The 19,732-nt window shown below is 37.3% G+C and overlaps 1 protein-coding gene across 1 annotated transcript in view; it reads left to right on the top strand.

Annotated features, from left to right (window-relative positions):
• LOC150085137 (Fanconi anemia group J protein homolog) overlaps positions 1-19,732 on the top strand; it is a 331,818-nt gene that overhangs the window by 209,733 nt on the left and 102,353 nt on the right. The window contains exon 15 of the mRNA XM_090373843.1: positions 4,439-4,590. Coding sequence (XP_090229969.1) covers positions 4,439-4,590 — 152 coding nt within the window. The remainder of the gene's footprint in view (positions 1-4,438; positions 4,591-19,732) is intronic.

Raw genomic sequence — 19,732 nt, 5'->3', positions numbered from 1 at the left:
AGATTTTTCTCAGTTAAACATCTGTTTAATAGAACAACTAATGACTAAAATGTAGACTCTTGTAACATATACTAGTATCGACACTGGTATACGTTGTTACACTAGTCTAATGCATTCATTACATCTAATTAGATGTAATGCATTCATTACACTCTAAGCATCTTATTATATGTGGATATTCATAATTTCAGAAGCACCTAAAATAAACTCTCGACGCAAAGATTGTGGTGGTTCAATAATGCATTGTTCCATTGTGTGAGTTATGCTATTTGTTCAGAAACTGAGAGGCTTTTTTTGAAAGAAAATATTTTATTTCATTTTATTTAATTTTTAATGTATAACATTCTACAGTATACTATAATACTTTCCTTAAATTACCTTTCTCTCATTTTGTACATGAATTGTAATATAGAAATATATAATATTTTTATAAAAATATCATATATTTCTATAAAATATAGTAGTATATTTTTTATTATTTCTTTTTTGGTTTTTTGTTTGTTTTTTTTTTTTTTTTTTTTTTTTTTAGGAGCATTAGCAACTAAGGCCATATTGCTCCGGAAATATGCGGTGGTCATTCCCTGACCTTTCCGCATCCTCTGTATTTGGTGGTGACAGGCTCGAACCCCAGTCTAATCAAGAAGCGTGTGCTATGCACTGCTGCTCCTTCCCATCTGGCTACAGAGGCGCCTTTATTATTTCTTCTTATTTTATTTAATTTTATTTGTCTTTTTTTCAAAATGTATCACTACAATATGAGTGCCTGAAATTTGAAAAATTCCAAGATCCTATAAGGATCAGATCCCGAGGTAGTTATATCTGTATTTTAGCATTAGTAGAGGCATATGATGCAAGAAAGCAAGCTTATGCAGCATCAGCTAAAAAAAAAACTGCTCCCATTTCACCCCTCCATTAGTTCCAAATACCTGTCTAGCTCAGCCTTAAATTTATTTAGGCTGTCAACTTCCACAACAAAAGATGGAAGTCTGTTCCACCAACCAACTACCCACTGGCTAAAGGCAAACTTCTGCACATCTGTCCTACAACTCTCTTTCCTCAATTTAAATTTATGCCCTTTCAGGTTGTTATTCTGAGCAAGAGGAAGAATCCCATCAGCATTGAACATGCTCAAACCATTCGAGGATTTATACACCTCAATCAGATCACCTTGCAGGTGCCTAGTCTCCAGACACTGAAATCTGCAAAACTTAAGCTCCTCTTTGTAAGAGCAAACCTTCGTTCACTAATCTTGTTGCCCTTCTCTATACTCATTCCAACAGCTCTACATCCTTCTTAAAACGAGGCCTCCAGACCTGTATACAATACTCAAGGTGTGGCCTGACCATTGCTTTATACAAGGGGATAATCACCTCCTTATCCCTGCTAGAAAAATTCCTGTATATCATTGACAAGACACCATGAGCTACTCTTGCAGACGTCTGCACTACTCAGAAAACCATATCTGCCTGCACAATTATCCCCAGGTCCTTTTCATTCTCTACCACTGTCAGTGTAATACCACAGAGTTGATACGTTACTCTGAGGTTACTGCTTCCCATATGTAATACTTTACATTTATCAATGTTAAACTTCATTTGCCATCTCTCAGCCCATCTGCTCAACTTTTCTAGATACTCTTGCAGCAGCATACTGTCATTAGTGTCCTTAACAACCCTGCCAACCTTCGTATTGTCTGCAAACTTGGACATTAAGCTTGATATACCATCATCAATATCATTTATAAATACAGAAAACAACAATGGACCTGACACTGATAACATTAATCGTGGACTAATGTTATTAGTGTGACTCCATTAATAACATTAGTCCACGATGAGCAGTGTCCATTGATTACCACTCTCTGTCTTCTCCCACCCAACCATCCCTTTATCCATAGCAGCGAGTATCTACGAGTACAGAGAAGGGCAACAAGATTAGTGAATGGAACAAAGGGTTCCTCTTACAAAGAGAGGCTTAAATTTTGCAAATTACAGTGTCTGGAGACTAGGCACCGGCGAGGTGATCTGATAGAAGTGTATAAAGCATTGAATGGTTTGAGTATGCTCAACGTTGATGGGGTTCTTCCTCTTGCTCAGAATAATAACCTGAGAGGGCATAAATTCAAATTGAGGAAAGACAGATTTAGGATAGATGTGCAGAAATTTGCCTTTAGCCAGCGGGTAGTTGGTTGGTGGAACAGACTTCCATTCCTTGTTGTGAAAGTTGATAGCCTAAATAAATTTAAGGCTCAGCTGGACAGGTATTTTGAACAAAGGGAGGGATGAAATTAGAGTGGGTTTTTTTTTTTGGCTGATGCTGCATAAGCTTGCTTTCTTGCATCATCTGCCTCTACTAATGCTAATGCAGCAATTTGCCTCAAATGCCACACTGCTCTAATTTGTGCAGCAGTCTTCCACGTGCAACAGTATCAAAAGCCTTTCTAAGATTGAAATATGTGATATCAAAGTTATTCCCTGCATCCAGTTGCTTTGTGACCACATCATAGTATCCAATCAAATTGGTCAGGAAGACTTTCCTTTAACAAAACCATGCTGTGTCTGAGCCATAACTGAACTCTTGTCTAGATGATCCTGCAGTGCTTCTTTAACCTGTGTGGCCCTTTGATACTCCTTTGTGAATTGGGGTCACATTTGCACATCTCCAGTCCATGGGTACCTCCCCTGAATCCAAGTAAACTCTCATAATTATGACTAAGGGTTTGCTTACTTCCTTTGCTGCCTCCTTTAATATAACTGGATAGATCCCATCCACACCAAGTGCCTTTTTTATGTTTATCTTCAACAATTTGTCCTCCACTTTCCTCTCAGTTATTACAAAATCATCTAGCTCACTGCCAGAGTTTAATTCACCTCTGGCATTCCCCTTCCTGAATAACTCCTCATGTATGAATGTAGATGCAAAATACTCATTTAGTTTGTTAGGCATCTGAGCAGGATCATCAACAGTTAAACCATCAATATCCAGTGGGCCAATCTGATTCATCCCTTTCCTTCTAGAGTTTACATAGGTAGAGAACTCTTTGCTGTTTTTCTTTGCATCCTTTGCCAAAGATTTCTCATAATCTGCCTTTGCCTGCCTAATCTCCTTTGTGACTTGGTTACAGACAAACTTATCTACCATAGGCTTCCATGTCACCCATTAATTTATATGTATCCCATGCATTTTTCTTCTTCGTCTCATTAGTTCATCTGACATCCATTTAAGCCTAAATCTCGAACAATATTTCTTATTTGGTATGTAAAGTCTAGTAGCTTCCAAGATTAATTCTTTGAATGCCTCCTATTTTGAATTTACTGTTGGTAACATAATCAGTTGGTCCCACCATATAGAATTTAAATACTGTCTCAGACCACCATAGTCGCCTTTATGAAAGCAAAAACCCTTCCCTTTACCCCTGATGGTAGTTATCTCTTTGAGTAAATCCCACTTCAGCACACTGTAATCACTACCACCTAGTGGTTCCTTTATCTGCAGATTCTTAATGCATGAAGAATCACTACTGATAATCAGATCAAGAGTATTACTTTCTCTGGTTGGCTCTCGAACATGCTTCTGCAGAAAACAATCATCCAATAAATCCACAAAAGCCTTGCTAGTGTGTGAGTGATTACCAACCCACAAATTCCAGTCAATAATACTCATCACAGTCATTAGGCCTATAACACACTCGTACGCTCAATTTTGATTTCCCAGTGCTTATGTCACACCAAACTGACTCGACATTGCACTGTTCAGCAATGTCGACTGGCTGCACTTCTGTGGATTTTATGTTTCTTAACTAATAGCATAACCCCTCCTCCCTTCCTATCCTGTCTGTCCTTCCTGTACACATTGTACTCCCCAAATTCCAGTTCTACATTCCTTAAATCTGTGTGACACCACATCTCTGATATCCCAACAAGATCTGCCTTTGATGTTTTGAGCAACACCTCAAATTCATCAAATTTATAAACTTCTAGCATTGGTGTATACGCAAGTATACATGCACCTGTTCCTATTCTTAGCTACCCTAACACAATCCATGTGTTTTCTTGTACTGCAATGACTCCCAGCAATCTCTGAAATACCCTGAATCTTGTTTTCCAGGCTGCTGCTCATTCCAATAGAAGCAGTGCAAGAATCCCTTTCACCTCTGCCAGTGGCTACTGTTAATCTATTAGTCCTTGTACCCCCTTTTCCATCTAGTATGGGCACAAATATTTGTATTCACATAGACCACTAATAACAAGTGGAGTTTAAACTGACCAAAGTTTGTATCAAAATACATCTTTACATTAAGGCATTTAGCTCTCAAAATGCCATGCTGTCATTGTGAGTTGCCTTGGTATTTGTACATGCAAAACATTATTTTAAATTCTTTCCTGAACATTAAGTTATTAATGAAATTGAAAAGGAGTTCTTTCTTATTTATTTCTAGAACCATTTTGCTGCTATAACAGACCTAAACAAAGATCCTGAGGATGATACAAAAATAAGACTTCATTCTTCAACTGCTATGTTATTGAGGAACTTATTTTTCACTCTGCGTTACCTTTATCATGGAAACCTGGTCTTCATGCCTGATTATCGGTATGTTTGTTTTATTTAATATTTTTGTAATTGAATTTATTAATTGAGTATTATTAATTGTAATTGAGTGATTAATATATTAATCACTCAATTACAAAACTCAATTTTGTAATTGAGTGAATATTGACATATTTAATCACATTTTTTGTAGTAAATTTTCATAACCATAATGAAGTGGTATCACCAGTATGGATATTCTACAGTTTTCAATAACCATTATGGACATAGCCAAAAATTAATTTTGCATTGTACTTTTCTATATTCTCTTTTACTTTCCCTGACTTATGAATCTAAAGTATTCAAAATATCATTTTGCAGAAAGCCACTATTCTTTCTAACTCTGTGTTATGTTGTCTAGTTGTTTATTTCTTGCCAGACCTGAAAAAGAAAGGCAACAAAATTTTATCGTTATGCTTGCTCCAATAGAGATAACTCTAATACTTAAGGAATACTCCATTAATTAATAAATTTTAAACAGCTGCTAATCCTCCAGGTTTTTATAATAGAAAATCCATCTTTTTTTTTTTTTTTTTTTTTTTTAATTTATTTGACCCTTCTCCATCCTTTTGCAAAAGCTCAGTTTTCTTCGTCCTTTCTTCCTATTGCAATAATAATAATAATAATATGTTAAAATTGGATTTAAAAAAAAAAAATTTTGAATTTCTGCTCTTTTTTGTTAATGAATTGGCCATCAGGTATGCTGTGGTAGTTTACCTTGCAAAATAGCAACATGCAGCATTGTTTTTCAATATTTCAGTAAGATGCCAAAGAAATAAGGTGTAAAATTTAAAAATGGTAAGATTTGCCTACTGTACTAATGTAGATGTAAGTTTTCAGTTTTAAGGTTGAAAGGTACTACTGTCTAGAAAGAAGTGCTGAAAAGAAATATAAATTTTAAAAATATCAACTGATGCATGCCACTGAAGTAAAAAAGATTTTGAAACATGGGTGTTTCAAAATATGTTAAAAATATTTGAAACAAAAAAGATTTTGAAACACATCAGCTCTTTGTGGTTAAATGTGTAACTAGACTTGTAGAACAATGGCAACCATCAATGCCAAGGCATCCATCAATGGCAACCATCAATGAAAAACAAGATGCATGGTATTTCAGAGACTGCTGGGAGTCATTGCGGTACAAGTAAACACATGGGTTGTGTTAGGGTAACTAAGGATAGAAACAGGTGCATGTATACCTGCGTGTACACCAATGCTAGGAGTTTGGTAAATAAATTTGATGAATTTGAGGTATTGCTCAAAACATCAAAGGCAGATATTGTTGGGATATCAGAGACGTGGTGTCACACAGATATAAGTAATGCGGAACTGGAATTTGGGGAATACAATGTGTATAGAAAGGATAGATAGGACAGGAGGGGTTATGCTATTAATTAAGAAACACATAAAGTCCAAGGAAGTGAAGCCAGTCGACATCGATGGACAGGGCAGTGTCGAGTCAGTTTGGTGTGATATAAGCATAGGGAAATCAAAATTGAGAGTAGGAGTGTGCTATAGGCCTAATGACTCTGATGAGTATAATAAGATATTGTACAGGGAAATAGAGTGGGCCAGTAAATCAGAGAGTCTTATAATGGGGGATTTTAATTTCCCAGATATTGACTGGAATTTGTGGGTTGGTCACTCGCACACTAGCAAGGCTTTTGTGAATTTATTGGATGATTGTTTTCTACATCAGCATGTTCGTGAGGCAACAAGAGGGAGCAATACTCTTGATCTGATTATCAGTCGTGATTCTTCATGCATTAAGAATCTGCAGATAAATGAACCACTAGGTGGCAGTGATCACAGTGTGTTGAAGTGGGATTTTCTCAAGGAGGTAACTACCATCAGAGGTAAAGGGAAGGGTTTTTGTTTTCGTAAAGGCGACTATGATGGTCTGAGACAGTATTTAAATTCTATACAGTGGGACCAACTGATGATGTTACCAACAGCAAACTCAAAATGGGAAGCATTCAAGGAACTAATCTTGGAGGCTACCAGGCTTTACATACCAACTAAGAAATATTGTTCAAGGTTTAGGCCTAAATGGTTGTCAGATGAACTAATGAGACATGTGGCAGAGAAGAAAAATGCATGGGATACATACAAATTAATGGGTGACATGGAAGCCTATGGTAGATATAAGTTGGTCTGTAACCAAGTCACAAAGGAGATTAGGCAGGCAAAGGCAGACTACGAAAAATCATTGGCAAAGGATGCAAAGAAAAACAGAAAAGAGTTCTTTACATATTTAAACTCGAGAAGGAAAGGGATGAATCAGATTGGTCCACTGGATATTGATGGTTCAACAGTTGAGGATCCTGCTCAGGTGGCTAACAATCTAAACGAGTATTTTGCATCTACATTCACACATGAGGAGTTATTCAGGAAGGAGAATGATGTAGGTAAAGTAAACATTGGCAGTGAGCTGGATGATTTTGTAATAACTGAGAGGAAAGTGGAGGAGAGAGATTGTTGAGGATAAACATAAAAAAGGCACCTGGGGTGGATGGGATCTATCCAGTTATATTAAAGGAGGCAGCAAAGGAAGTAAGCAAACCCCTAGCCATAATTATGAGAGCTTCTTTGGACTCAGGGGAGGTACCCATAGACTGGAGATGTGCAAATGTAACCCCAATTCAAAAAGGAGGATCAAAGCTGACACAAGTAATTATAGACCTATTAGTTTAACTTCTGTTCCAGGAAAATTAATGGAGGCACTGGTTAAAGAAGCACTGCAGGATCATCTAGACAAGAATTCAGTTATAGCTCAGACGCAGCATGGTTTTGTTAAGGGCAGGTCTTGCCTGACCAATTTGATTGGATACTATGATGTAGTCACAAAAGAACTGGATGCAGGGAATAACTTTGATATTATATATTTGGATCTTAGAAAGGCTTTTGATACTGTTGCACATGGAAGACTGCTGCACAAATTGGAACAGTGTGGCATTGGAGGCAAATTGCTGCTATGGATAAGGGGATGGTTGAGTGGCAGAAGACAGAGAGTGGTAATCAGTGGACACTGCTCAACGTGGACTAATGTTATTAGTGGAGTTCCTCAGGGTTCAGTGTTGGGTCCGTTGTTGTTTTCGGTGTTTATGAATGATATTGATGATGGGATATCAAGTTTAATGTCCAAGTTTGCAGATGATACAAAGGTTGGCAGGGTTGTTAAGGACACTACTGATGCTATGCTGCTGCAACAGGATCTGGAAAGGTTGAACAAATGGGCTGAGAGGTGGCAAATGAAGTTTAACATTGACAAATGTAAAGTACTACATATGGGAAACAGTAACCCCAGAGCAACGTATCAACTCTGCGGTACTACACTGACAGTGGTGGAGAATGAAAAGGACCTGGGGGTAATTGTGCAGGCAGCTATGCCTGCACAATAACTTCAGATATGAAGTTCTCTGAGCAGTGCAGACGAGCTGCAAGAGTAGCTCATGGTGTCTTGTCAATGATATACAGGAATTTTTCTAGCAGGGATAAGGAGGTGATTATTCCCTTGTATAAGGCAATGGTTAGGCCACATCTTGAGTACTGTATACAGGTCTGGAGGCCTCATTTCAAGAAGGATGTAGAGCTGCTGGAACGGGTACAGAGAAGGGCAACAAGATTAGTGAATGGAACAAAGGGTTGCTCTTACGAAGAAAGGCTTAAGTTTTGCAAATTACAGAGTCTGGAGACTAGGCACCGGCGAGGTGATCTGATAGAGGTGTATAAGGCTTTGAGCATGCTCAATGCCAATTGGATTCTTCATCTTGCTCAGAATAATCACTTCAGAGGGCATAAATTCAAATTGAGGAAGGACGGATGTCGGATAGATGTGCAGAAATTTGCCTTTGGCCAGCGGGTGGTTGGTTGGTGGAACCGACTTCCATCACTTGTTGTTGAAGTTGATAGCCTAAACAAATTTAAAGCTCAACTGGACAGGTATTTCGAACGAACGGAGGGGTGAAATGGGAGTGGTTTTTTTTTTTTTTTTTTTTTTGGCTGATGCTGAATAAGCTTGCTTTCTTGCATCATATGCCTCTACTAATGCTAATGCTAATGTCTGTTTGAAGAAGAAGTGGTGAAAAAAGCAATATGATCACTTTTTCAGAGTTACTAAATTGAAAAGTAAAAGCAATCACTAGTGAGTGGCACTAGCTCATAGTGAAATTCAATTCACACTCCAAAAGTCTTGAAAGAAGATAAATTGATGAATTCAAGAATAAGAATTTATTTTATATATTTATTTTTTATTTTTTATTTTTTTTCATTAGCAAGGGCACATGACAGAAGAAAGCAAGCTTATAATAGCATCAGCCAAAAAAATAAATAAATAAAACACCCCCTCCCCTTTCTCATTTCACTCACCACCTGCTCTAAATGTTTGTCTAGTTCTGCCTTGAATCTGTTTAAGCTATCAACTTCTCCAATGACAGATGGAAGTTTGTTCCAGCAATCAACCACCTGCTGGCTAAAGGCAAACTCCTGCACATCTATGCTACAACTGTTTTTCATCAATTTGAATTTATGCCCTCTCAGGCAATTATTCTGAGCAAGAGGAAGAATCCCATCAGCATTGAGCATGCTCAAACCATTCAAGACTTTATACACCTCAATCAGATCACCGCACAGGTGGCTAGTCTCCAGACACTGTAATTTGCAAAACTTAAGCCTTTCTTCATAAGAGCAGCCCTTTGTTCCATTCACTAATCTTGTTGCCCTTCTTTGTACTCATTCCAACAGCTCTACATCCTTTTTAAAATGAAGCCTCCAAACCTGTATACAGTACTCAAGGTGTGGCCTGACCATTGCCTTATACAAGGGGATAATCACCTCCTTATCCCTGCTAGAAAAATTCCTGTATATCATTCAGAAGACACCATGAGCTACTCTTGCAGACCGTCTGCACTGCTCAGAAAACTTTCATATCTGCCTGCAGGTCCTTTTCACTCTCTACCTCTGTCAGTGTAGTACCACACAATTGATACGTTAATCTGGAGTTGCTGCTTCCCATATGCAGTACTTTACATTTGTCAATGTTAAACTTCAGTTGCCACCTCTCAGCCCATCTGCTCAACTTTTCTAGATCCTGTTGCAGCAGTGTACTGTCATTAGTTTTATTAACAACCCTGCCAACCTTCGTATCATCTGCAGACTTGGACATTAAGCCTGATATACCATCATCAGTATAATTAATGAATACAGAAAACAACAATGGACCTAACATTGAACCCTGGGGGACTCCACTAATAAAATTAGTCCGCAAAGAGCAGTGTCCATTGAATACCACTCTGTCTTCTCTCACTCAACCATTCCTTTATCCATAGCAGCAATTTGCCTCCAATGCCACACTTCTCCAATTTGTGCAGCAATCTTCCATGTTGCAACGGTATCAAAAGCCTTTCTAAGATCCAAATATATGATATCAAAATTATTCTTTTCATCCAGTTCCTTTGTGACCACATCATCGTATCCAATCAAATTGGTCAGACAAGGCTTCCCCTTACCAAACCCATGCTGTGTCCGAGCTATAACTGAAGTGTTGTGTAGATGATCCTGCAATGCTTCTTTAACCAGTGCCTCCATTAATTTCCTTGGAACAGAAGTTAAACTAATAGGACTGTGATTACCTGTGTCTCCGTTTGATTCCACAATCCACAAAGGAGGACTGGTGACTCCAATCCTTCTTTGTGGATTGGATTCCCAGTCCATGGGTACCTTTCCTGAGTTCAAGAAAGCTGTAATAATTATGGCTAAGGGTTTGCTTACTTCCTTTGCTGCCTCCTTTAATATAACTGGATAGATTCCATCCACCCAGGTGCCTTTCTTACGTTTATCTTCAACAATTTCTCCTCCACTGTACTGTCAGTTATTATAAGATTATCTAGCTTACTGCCAGAGTTTAATACACCTCTGGAATTCCCCTCCCTAAATAGTATTAGTATTAACAGAGGAATACAGTGCAAGAAAGCAAGCTTGTGCAGCATCAGTCAAAAAAAGTAACTCTCCCATTTCACCCCTGCATTCGTTCCAAATGCCTGTCCAGCTCAGGCTTAAAATTATTTAGGCTATTAGCTTCCACAACAAAAGATGGAAGCCTGTTCCACCAATCAATTACCCACAGGCTAAAGGCAAATTTCCATACATCTATTCTACAACTATCTTTCATGAATTTGAAACTGTGCCCCGTCAGGTTCTTAGTCTGAGCAAGAGGAAGAATCCCATCAGCATTTAGAATCCCATCAGATCACCTCGCAGGTGCCTATTCTCCAGGTGCTGCTATTTGCAGAACTTTAAGCCTTTCTTGGTGAGAACACCCCTTTGTTCCCCTCATCAATCTTGTTGCCCTTCTTTGTACTCATTCTAGCAACTCTACATCCTTCCTAGAATGAGGCGTCCAGACCTGTACACAGTACTCTAGGTATGGCCTGACCATTGTCTTGTATAACGGGATAATCACCTCCCTGTCCCTTCTAGCAAAATTCCTATATATCATTGACAAGACTCCATGACCTGCACTGGCATCCCATCTGCACTGCTCAGCGTACTTCATATTTGACTGCACAATTACCCCCAATTTCCACTTCCCCGAATGTTGTACCACCGAGTTGGTACATTTCTTCTTCTTCTTATCATTATTATTATTATTATTATTATTATTAGCCATATGGTGCAAGGAAGCCTGAGGCTTATGCTGCACCAGCCAAAAAAAAAAATTCCCGTGTTACCCTGAGAGAGAGAGAGGAATCACCAAGAAAGAGAAGAATAATGATATCCAGCTCAGGACCCTGGGTGCACCAAGCCCATACTCACCAAATGTGAGCCCCTATTATATAAAAATACTGTGTATATACACCATACTTCAGCATTCATTTTAAATCCAGTAATCAAAATTATTTTTTAAATAACTTAGTTTTCTTATAAAAACTAAGGAATTTTATTTAAATGAAATTTAAATATGTATTTAATTATTTATTTGTTTCTTTGTTTTCTCGGAATATTTGTATTCGTGCAAGTTAAATTTCAATGCTCGCCTTTCCAAGCCTTTTCAAACAAGTCTTTATGCGTTCTGAAATGGAAAGGAATTCCTGAGCAACGTTGACATTTTAGGACATTGGGTATTTTTGATAAATCCAAGGTCATTCCGAAGTCTCTGAGTTGTTTACACCTATGAGAACGTCCCTACGGATGTGACATGAATGAAATATTGACCACTTTACGAACTAAAACTTTTAGCATTTCGTTCCAACAAGGAATGAGCGTCACATAATGTGCCACAGAAAATGCTTAAATTTTTTAAGAGAAATTCGACGGCAAAACTATGTTGATAGCACTGGTGTGTGTGTGTGTGTGTGTGTGTGTGTGTGTGTGTGTGTGTGTGTGTGTGTGTGTGTGTGTGTGTGTGTGTGTGTGTGTGTGTGCGCGCGCGCGCGCGCAAAATTTAAGATAAACTACTGTGTGCATACAAATGAACATTAAGCTTAAACTATTCATTTGTTTATTTATTTTTTTTTTTTTATGTAAACCCCAAACATGAGAGGTATAGAACCTATAGCACTTAGTACCGTGCTTGGGTTGGAGGTTGAGAAGACAAAAGAAGGTATTTGTTGAAATTGGACTTGAACTTTTGTAGACTGTAATTTTCAGGAAATATGAAGGAAGGTTGTTCCAGAAAACCGCAGTTGAATGAATAAACGAGGAAGATGAAAAGTTGGTTCTGTGAGTTTGAAGTTGGACAGTAAATGGATGTTGGCTGGTGGCGGCACGGGTTTGGACTGTTTTGAAAGAGAGAGCAGGAACAGCAGAAGCCAATTCAGAAGAACAGTGGCCATGGAAGTACTGTAGAAGAGGCATGCAGCAGAAACAGTACGTCTATGAGACAGCGAGTGGAGAGACTCTGTTAGAGATGAATCATTAATTAACCTAACTGCCCTCTTCTGAATGGAATCTAGAAGCCTGAGAGAGGTTTTGGGGGCATCACACCAGATGTGGGAACAATATTCCATGGCAGGGCGATTTGCGATTTATACAGAGTGAGCAGCTGTTTGGAAGAAAAGTAATGCCGAGAGTGAAAGAGAAAACCAAGTTTTTTAGATGCAGAAGAAGCAATATTTGTAATGTGCTTGTGCCAAGAGAGATTAGAAGTCAGCGTAATCCCCAAAAGAGATATATCATTTTGCCTAGAAATCGGAGTGTCACTAAAGATAAGCATAGGAGCAGAAGAATCCTTTTTCGAGATATAACAAAAGACTGAGTTTTAGAAGGGTTGAAATCAACTAAGTTGTCTTTGCCTCACTGGAGAATTACCTGAAGATCGGCATTTAAGGAATTCGTAGCAGATTTTCGAGAAGTTGAAGCTGATTGAGCAGGACAAGATTTCTCAAAATGGAAAGTGGAATGCAATGAATGTGCTATCATCAACAAAACTATGGATAGGATTTCCAGTCAATGGAAGAAGGTTATCAATATACAAGAGGAAAAGAGCGGGGGAAAGAACTGAACCTTGGGGGATACTGGCATTAGTGGAGAAGTTAGAAGACAGAGAGCCATCTACCATCACCCTCAGTGAGCGATCAGAGAGAAAACTGGATAACCAATTACTAAAAACAATTGGCAAACCATAAGATGGAAGCTTGTTTAGATGACCTTTATGCCAAACACAATCGAAAGCCTTTGAGATGTCAAGAGCAACTACTTGTGTTTCACCGAACTTTTCCATTGAATTAGTCCATAAATGGGTAATATAAGCCAGAATATCACCAGTGGATCGACACTGACGGAATCCATACTGGCGATCGTTGATCAGATGGAAGGTTTCTAGGTAGTTTAAGAGTTGGCGGATAATTGATTTCTCCATTACTTTAGAAAGAGTAGAAATAATTGCAATGGGACGATAATTGGATGGGAGGGATTTGTCACCCTTTTTAGGAACTGGCTGGATATGAGCAAATTTCCAAGCAGAAGGAAAAACACCTTTGGAATAAGAAAGTGAAAAAAGGTGGCAAAGAATAGGAGTAAGTTCAAGAGCACAGGTTTTGAGAACAAGTGGAGAAATACCATCGGGACCTGGAGCTTTTTTAGCATCAAGATTCGTCAAAATCCTTCTAACATCCTTTTGACAGAAGACCACAGGAGGCATTGAATGGAGTGTGTTGGGAATGATGGGAGGTGCTTTACCAAGATTACCAAGGAGGTGCTTTACCAATACATGAGTTGGAACAAAAATGGGTTGCTAGCAGGTCAGCTTTATCCATGGCTGAAGTGACAACAGAACCATCGGGTTTGGACAGAGGTGGGAGCAGAGATGGACAAAAGTTGCGGCCAATAGCTTTGGCAAGAGACCAGAATGCTCGGCTACCATTAGGACAAGAAGCAAGTTTTCTACTCTTAGCCTGTTCAAACTGTAGTTTGGACTGATTAATAACTGCTTTACAATTGTTGCGAGCTTTGGTTTAGGCAGAAAATGAAACTGAAGAATTAGAAACAAGCAAATTACGATATGCAACATTCTTCTCTTGTACAGCCTTAGCACATTTATTGGAAAACCAAGGTTTATATAAAGGACGAGATTTTAAAGTGGAGTGTGGTATAAAGGATTCCATTCCTGCAAGAATAATTTCACTGACACGATCTGAGCAAACATTGACATCAGAAGTTTTGAAACAGTAATCCAACCAAGGAAAAGAAGAAAAATCTCGCGGGTCATCCCATTTTGCATTCTTGTAATGCCAAACAACACGAGGTTGGGAATAGCCGTGAGATAGGCTCCATCAGAGAGGAGACAATCACCAAGTTGTGATCTGACACAACTGTTTCAGAAAAACATTCCATTTATATGTTCAAGTAAGAATCCACAAACAAATGTGAAAATCATTTTTATTATTTTATTATTAGCCATATGGTGCATGGAAGCCTAAGGCTTATGCTCCACCAGCCAAAAAAAAAAAAAAAAAACTTTCAGGTTACCTTGAGAGAGAGAGAGAGAGAAGTAGAAAGGAATCACCAAGAAAGAGAAGAATGATGATATCCAGCTCAGGACCCTCTTTGGTTACTACTACCCATATGCAGTACTTTGCATTTGTCAATGTTAAACCTCAGTTGCCACTTCTGAGCCCATTTTCCCAACTTATCTAGATCCAGTTGGAGTAGCATACTGTCTTTACTGTCATTAACAACCCTGCCAACCTTTGTATCATCTGCAAACTTGGACATTAAGCCTGATATACCTTCATCAGTATCATTAATAAATATACAAAACAACAATGGGCCCTTTATAGAATTATGGATTGCAAACTTCTTATAAAAGTAATTCTAGGCATATTATCTTTACTCATGCAGAAAGTCTTCATGTTTCTCTGTTCAGGCTTGAATAAAGCAATTTGTTTGCTTTTAAATGTTAAGCCATTTACTACAAACATAGCTCTTCAATCCAGAATACCTCACATCCGTGTCATATGAGATCATTAATCCAATTTACTTGGAGTGAAGACCTCAGTTTTCAAATATCTATTTTGGAAGTTGATTATCATAGCAGAAGCATGATGCTAAAGTTATGGAGAGCCTAAAACAAGAGAAGATCCTGTTCTTTTACTCGTTGAGGAAGCACAGTATGACTTCCTTGCATGTGTCTACATGATGCACAAGTTAATGACCTTCCACTCACTGAATATCCTATCCATAGTTTTGTTGACGATAGCACTTTTTATTCCACCTTCCAGTTTGAGAAAATTTCTCCTTTTTTCAAACAGCTTCGTCTTCTTGAATATCCATCACCAATTCTTAAATGCTAATCTCCAGGTAATTCTCCAATTGGGCAAAGATAACTTAGTTAATTTCATTCCTTCTAAAACTCAGTCCTGGCTTATATTTCATAAAAAGGCTTATATTTCATAAAAAGGATATACTGCTGCTATGCTTATTTTTAATGAAATTGTCTCTAGACAAGACCACATATCTATATTAGGGTTAGGGGTTACCCTGATAATCTCTCTTGGCATATTCACATCACAAATATTGCTTCCTCTGCATTTAAAACTAGGGTCTCTCTCAGAAAAACAAAAACTGAGGAAGAGCAGTGTGCATTGATAACCATTCTTTGTCTTCTCCCACTCAAATATCCTTTTATCCATGGTGATGGCTTACCGGCCATGCCGTACAGTAGTCCTGTATTAGTAGGAGCAAATGATTCAAGAAAGCAACCTTATAAAACATCACCAAAAAAAAACAAACTCTGATGTCACCTGTCCATCCCCTCCAGTAATTTGTTTTGTTCTTCCTTGAATTACCTGCTGAAGGCAAACCTCTGCACATCTATCCTACGACTATTCCATCCTTCCGCAGTTTGAATTTATGCCCCCTCATATGTGAGGTCTGAGCAGAGGAAGAACGTCTTCTGCTCAGACTACGCATCAGATCTTGCAGTTTCTAGTCTCCATATAAACGGATGAAGTTAATGAACCAACCAAATCAACTGAACAACAAAATCTACCCATGCCACAGGAAGCTGCAATGCTGCAACCTATGTTATGCATAAGGACTGAAGAAATCCAATCTCAAGACAAAAGCAAACGCCCAAGTGAGTATATATAGATAAAACAAATAAGAGATAAACTGAAATCATAAAAAAAATATAATGAGAAAGAATAGAGATATCACAGGCACAATTTCTTCAGGGAACACCTACACCTGTCAACACCCAAAAGGTCATATTACTGATTTTTTAGTTGTATTATAGAATGTTTTGTTTGCTTGTTAAGGATTGCCTTAAATTTGTGTAATCTATCAGCTATATGCTTACCCATAAACAACTTTTAATGACCATTGGTAGTGCTAAGTCTAATACAGCAAGGTCTGGATCCCTAACTACTCGGCCACCCAGACCTTGCCATACTAGACTTAGCACTACGTACCAACCGTTAGCAAGTGGTACCTTTCCTTGAGTTCTACATTGATGCCTAATGTTGTACTCTTTACTTTAATTACTGACTGACTTGATTGCAGACTGGTCTGCTTATTAATGTTTTTCTGTCCCCTTGTAATTTATAATCATTCCATGCATTTTTCTTCTCTTTTAGTCTCATCAGTTCATCTGACATGAATTTAGATCCAAACCTTTGAACAGTATCTCTTAGCTGGTATAAAAAAGCTTTCTTCTATGATTACTTCTCTGAATGCATGCCATTTAGAATTTGCAGTTAGTAACATTATCAGTTGGTCACACTGAAGTGAATTTCAAAATTGTATAAAACTACTGTAGTCTCCTCTACAAAAGTAAAATCCCCTTTCTTTACTTTTGACAGTAGATAGATCGGGCATCAATATATTATGATCACTATCGGCTAGTGGTTCCTTCCTAGATTCTTAATGAATGAGGTGTCATGCTGATAATCAGATCAATAGTTTTGCTTTCCCTGATTGCCTCTTTAACATGCTGGTATAGAAAACAGTCATCCAATAAATCCAGAATAGTTTTTCTCCTGTGTGGTGGTCAACCCACAATTTCCAGTCAATGTCTGGAAAGTTAATCCTACATTATAGGACACTCTGGTTAGTTATTCATTATACGGTCATCACAGTCATTTGGCCTATAACATTTCCATTTTTTTTTTTTTTTTTTTCTTTTTCCAGTGCCTTAACACACCAAACTGATTGAACTTGCACTGGCCACCCACATTTTCTGGGTAAACTGTCTTAGATTAATTGTGCTTCTTAACCAAGAGCATAACTCACAATCCCTCCTGTCATGTCTGTCTTTCTGTAGAAATCTGTATAAATTCCACATTCCATTTATTACTGGTTATTGTTTAAATATAAGATATCTTCTCATACCTTTTTATAAGAAATTTCTTCACTTGACACTCACATCAAATTTATCCGATTAATACATATTATAAAAGATCTAAGTTAATGACGTGAAATTATTCATACTAAAAGATAGTTAATTTATACAGGTTTCATAAAATTTATCTTGCATTTAATTCCCAGAGTCTACTCACTGCTACCAAGGAAGAGCAAAGCGTAGCTGATGCGCATCAAACCACCCAAAACTAAACCCACCAGCAATAATAGACTAGAAATCGAAAGCAATTGTCAATAAAATATCCAAGACTAAACATCTTTCTGAAGGACGAACTCAGGGAACTTTCAACAAGATTTTTAAACAGGGGATATACACTAGGCATAATTAGGAACTTTCCTTTCATGCCATCCAGGAGAACCATGTTTTTCTTTTTAATGAGGCTAAATTAATTAATATACAGAATGAATACACAAAATACTTGAAATGAAATTAAACTCCAATTCTATAAATGTATGGAGACCATACACCATTTCAGACTCATGGACCTTTACGCGTATATGTGAATAGCTATATTTCCATTGGTTAGCAAAAATAATCTTGTCGCAGTACACTAATTTTAAATTAAATTCAATTTGATTTATAAGAGAGTGGGTATTGTTAAATTTGCCACTTTTCTTCTTGTGAGCACAGTTCGCAACCAAAATAACCTGGTCACATATAAAGAAGTTTAGTCTTGGATATTTTAATATAGTTTGACAATTGCCTCCAATTTCTAGTCTATTATTGCTGGTAGGTTTAGTTTTGGGTGGCATTAACATGCATCGGCTACGCTTTGCTCTTCCTTGGTAGCAGTGAGTAGACATTGGGAATTGAATTCAAGATTAGTTTTATGAAACCCATATAAATTAACTATCTTTTAGTATGGATAATTTCCCATCATTAACTTAAGATCTTTTATATGTATTAACTTGATAAATTTGATGTGAGCGTTGGGTGAAGAAATTTCCTATAAAAAGGTATGAGAAGTTATCTTATATTTAAACAATATTATTAAAGTAGGAAGGATTGGGCTTCATTGTTCTTATATTTTGAAATCTTAAATTACTGGTTGTATATTTATTCATTTGTTTATTTCTTCTTCCCATTATTAGTAGTATTAAATTAGTATTGCAATGGCTGCCAAATGATGCAAGAAAAGCATTTTCTGGATCTACCAAAAATAAATAAATAAGTTTTTTCCACCTAATCTCATGATATTTCAGTTACCAAAAAAAAAGTGCTTATCCATTTCCACCATTACTGTTGCCAAACTTACCAACTTAGGAGGAAATTTAGCCTAATGATCTACAACAGGGCTGTCCAAACCCATCGAACCGGAAATAACAGTTATTTTTGCTGGAGTGAAAACCGAACCTGAACTAAAAAATTATAATTCTTGAACCTGAACCGAAACCGAAAACTGTTATTTATTCTGTTCCAATTGTCAGTTCACATACATGTTGGAGAATTCTCATTGCTGAAGAAATCGTCTTTTTTCCATGACATGCTTCATCCATGCATAGAATAGCATCAATCAGTCTAACATTGCTCCCTTTAGAAGAAAGATCGCCCTGCGTTTAAGTATATTCAGTTGTCAATAGTTGCCAGTTGATGTAGAGTATTGCTTTTGAAAAGGTATGTATTATAAGGAAAAGAATAGGCATAAAACTTTGTGATCTATGTGAGATCTATCTCAAGTCTAACTAAATTAGGGATTCATAGCAACGGTTCCACGGGTATAATATAAACACTAGCAATCGACTTAGGTAATTAGTGGCATTAAAAATGTAATACATTTTACTACATTTATCGTAATTGTTCGGATATCTCAATGCAATATTCATTTAGTTGCGATGGAAAACACTATTAAGATTAAAAATATGAGTAACTTGATTATATCGAATTGTAGTAAGCTCGTCTAATGAACTGTATTCGGTATGGTCTCATGGTGAGACCATACCGAATACAGTTCATTAGACGAGCTTACTACAATTCGATAATTTGTATCAGATTATAATTTGCATTATAATTTGCATCAGATATAGATATGGATATAAGTTAAATTATTTTGACAGACACTTTATCGTTCCATGAAGTTTTCAGTTTTTTTATAAATTGGATTTTTAAGAGGAAGTGTCGATCTGTAAATCTATTATATAAAGTGTGTGTATATACGTTCGTCTTAAATTCAAACCAGAAGTTTCACGACTTTCAAACTTGTTCTTTATCAGACAAATAACCTTGTAACCCATTTATCTTCAAATTAGAGGCGTTATTTAAATAACATTCTTGCATTTTATTGCACAG

Source organism: Mastigoproctus giganteus, chromosome 5, assembly GCF_048544385.1.
Source record: "Mastigoproctus giganteus isolate SK-2022 chromosome 5, ASM4854438v1, whole genome shotgun sequence".
In the NCBI taxonomy this organism is placed as follows: Eukaryota; Metazoa; Arthropoda; class Arachnida; order Uropygi; family Thelyphonidae; genus Mastigoproctus; species Mastigoproctus giganteus.
This window is presented reverse-complemented; position numbering and strand designations above follow the sequence as displayed.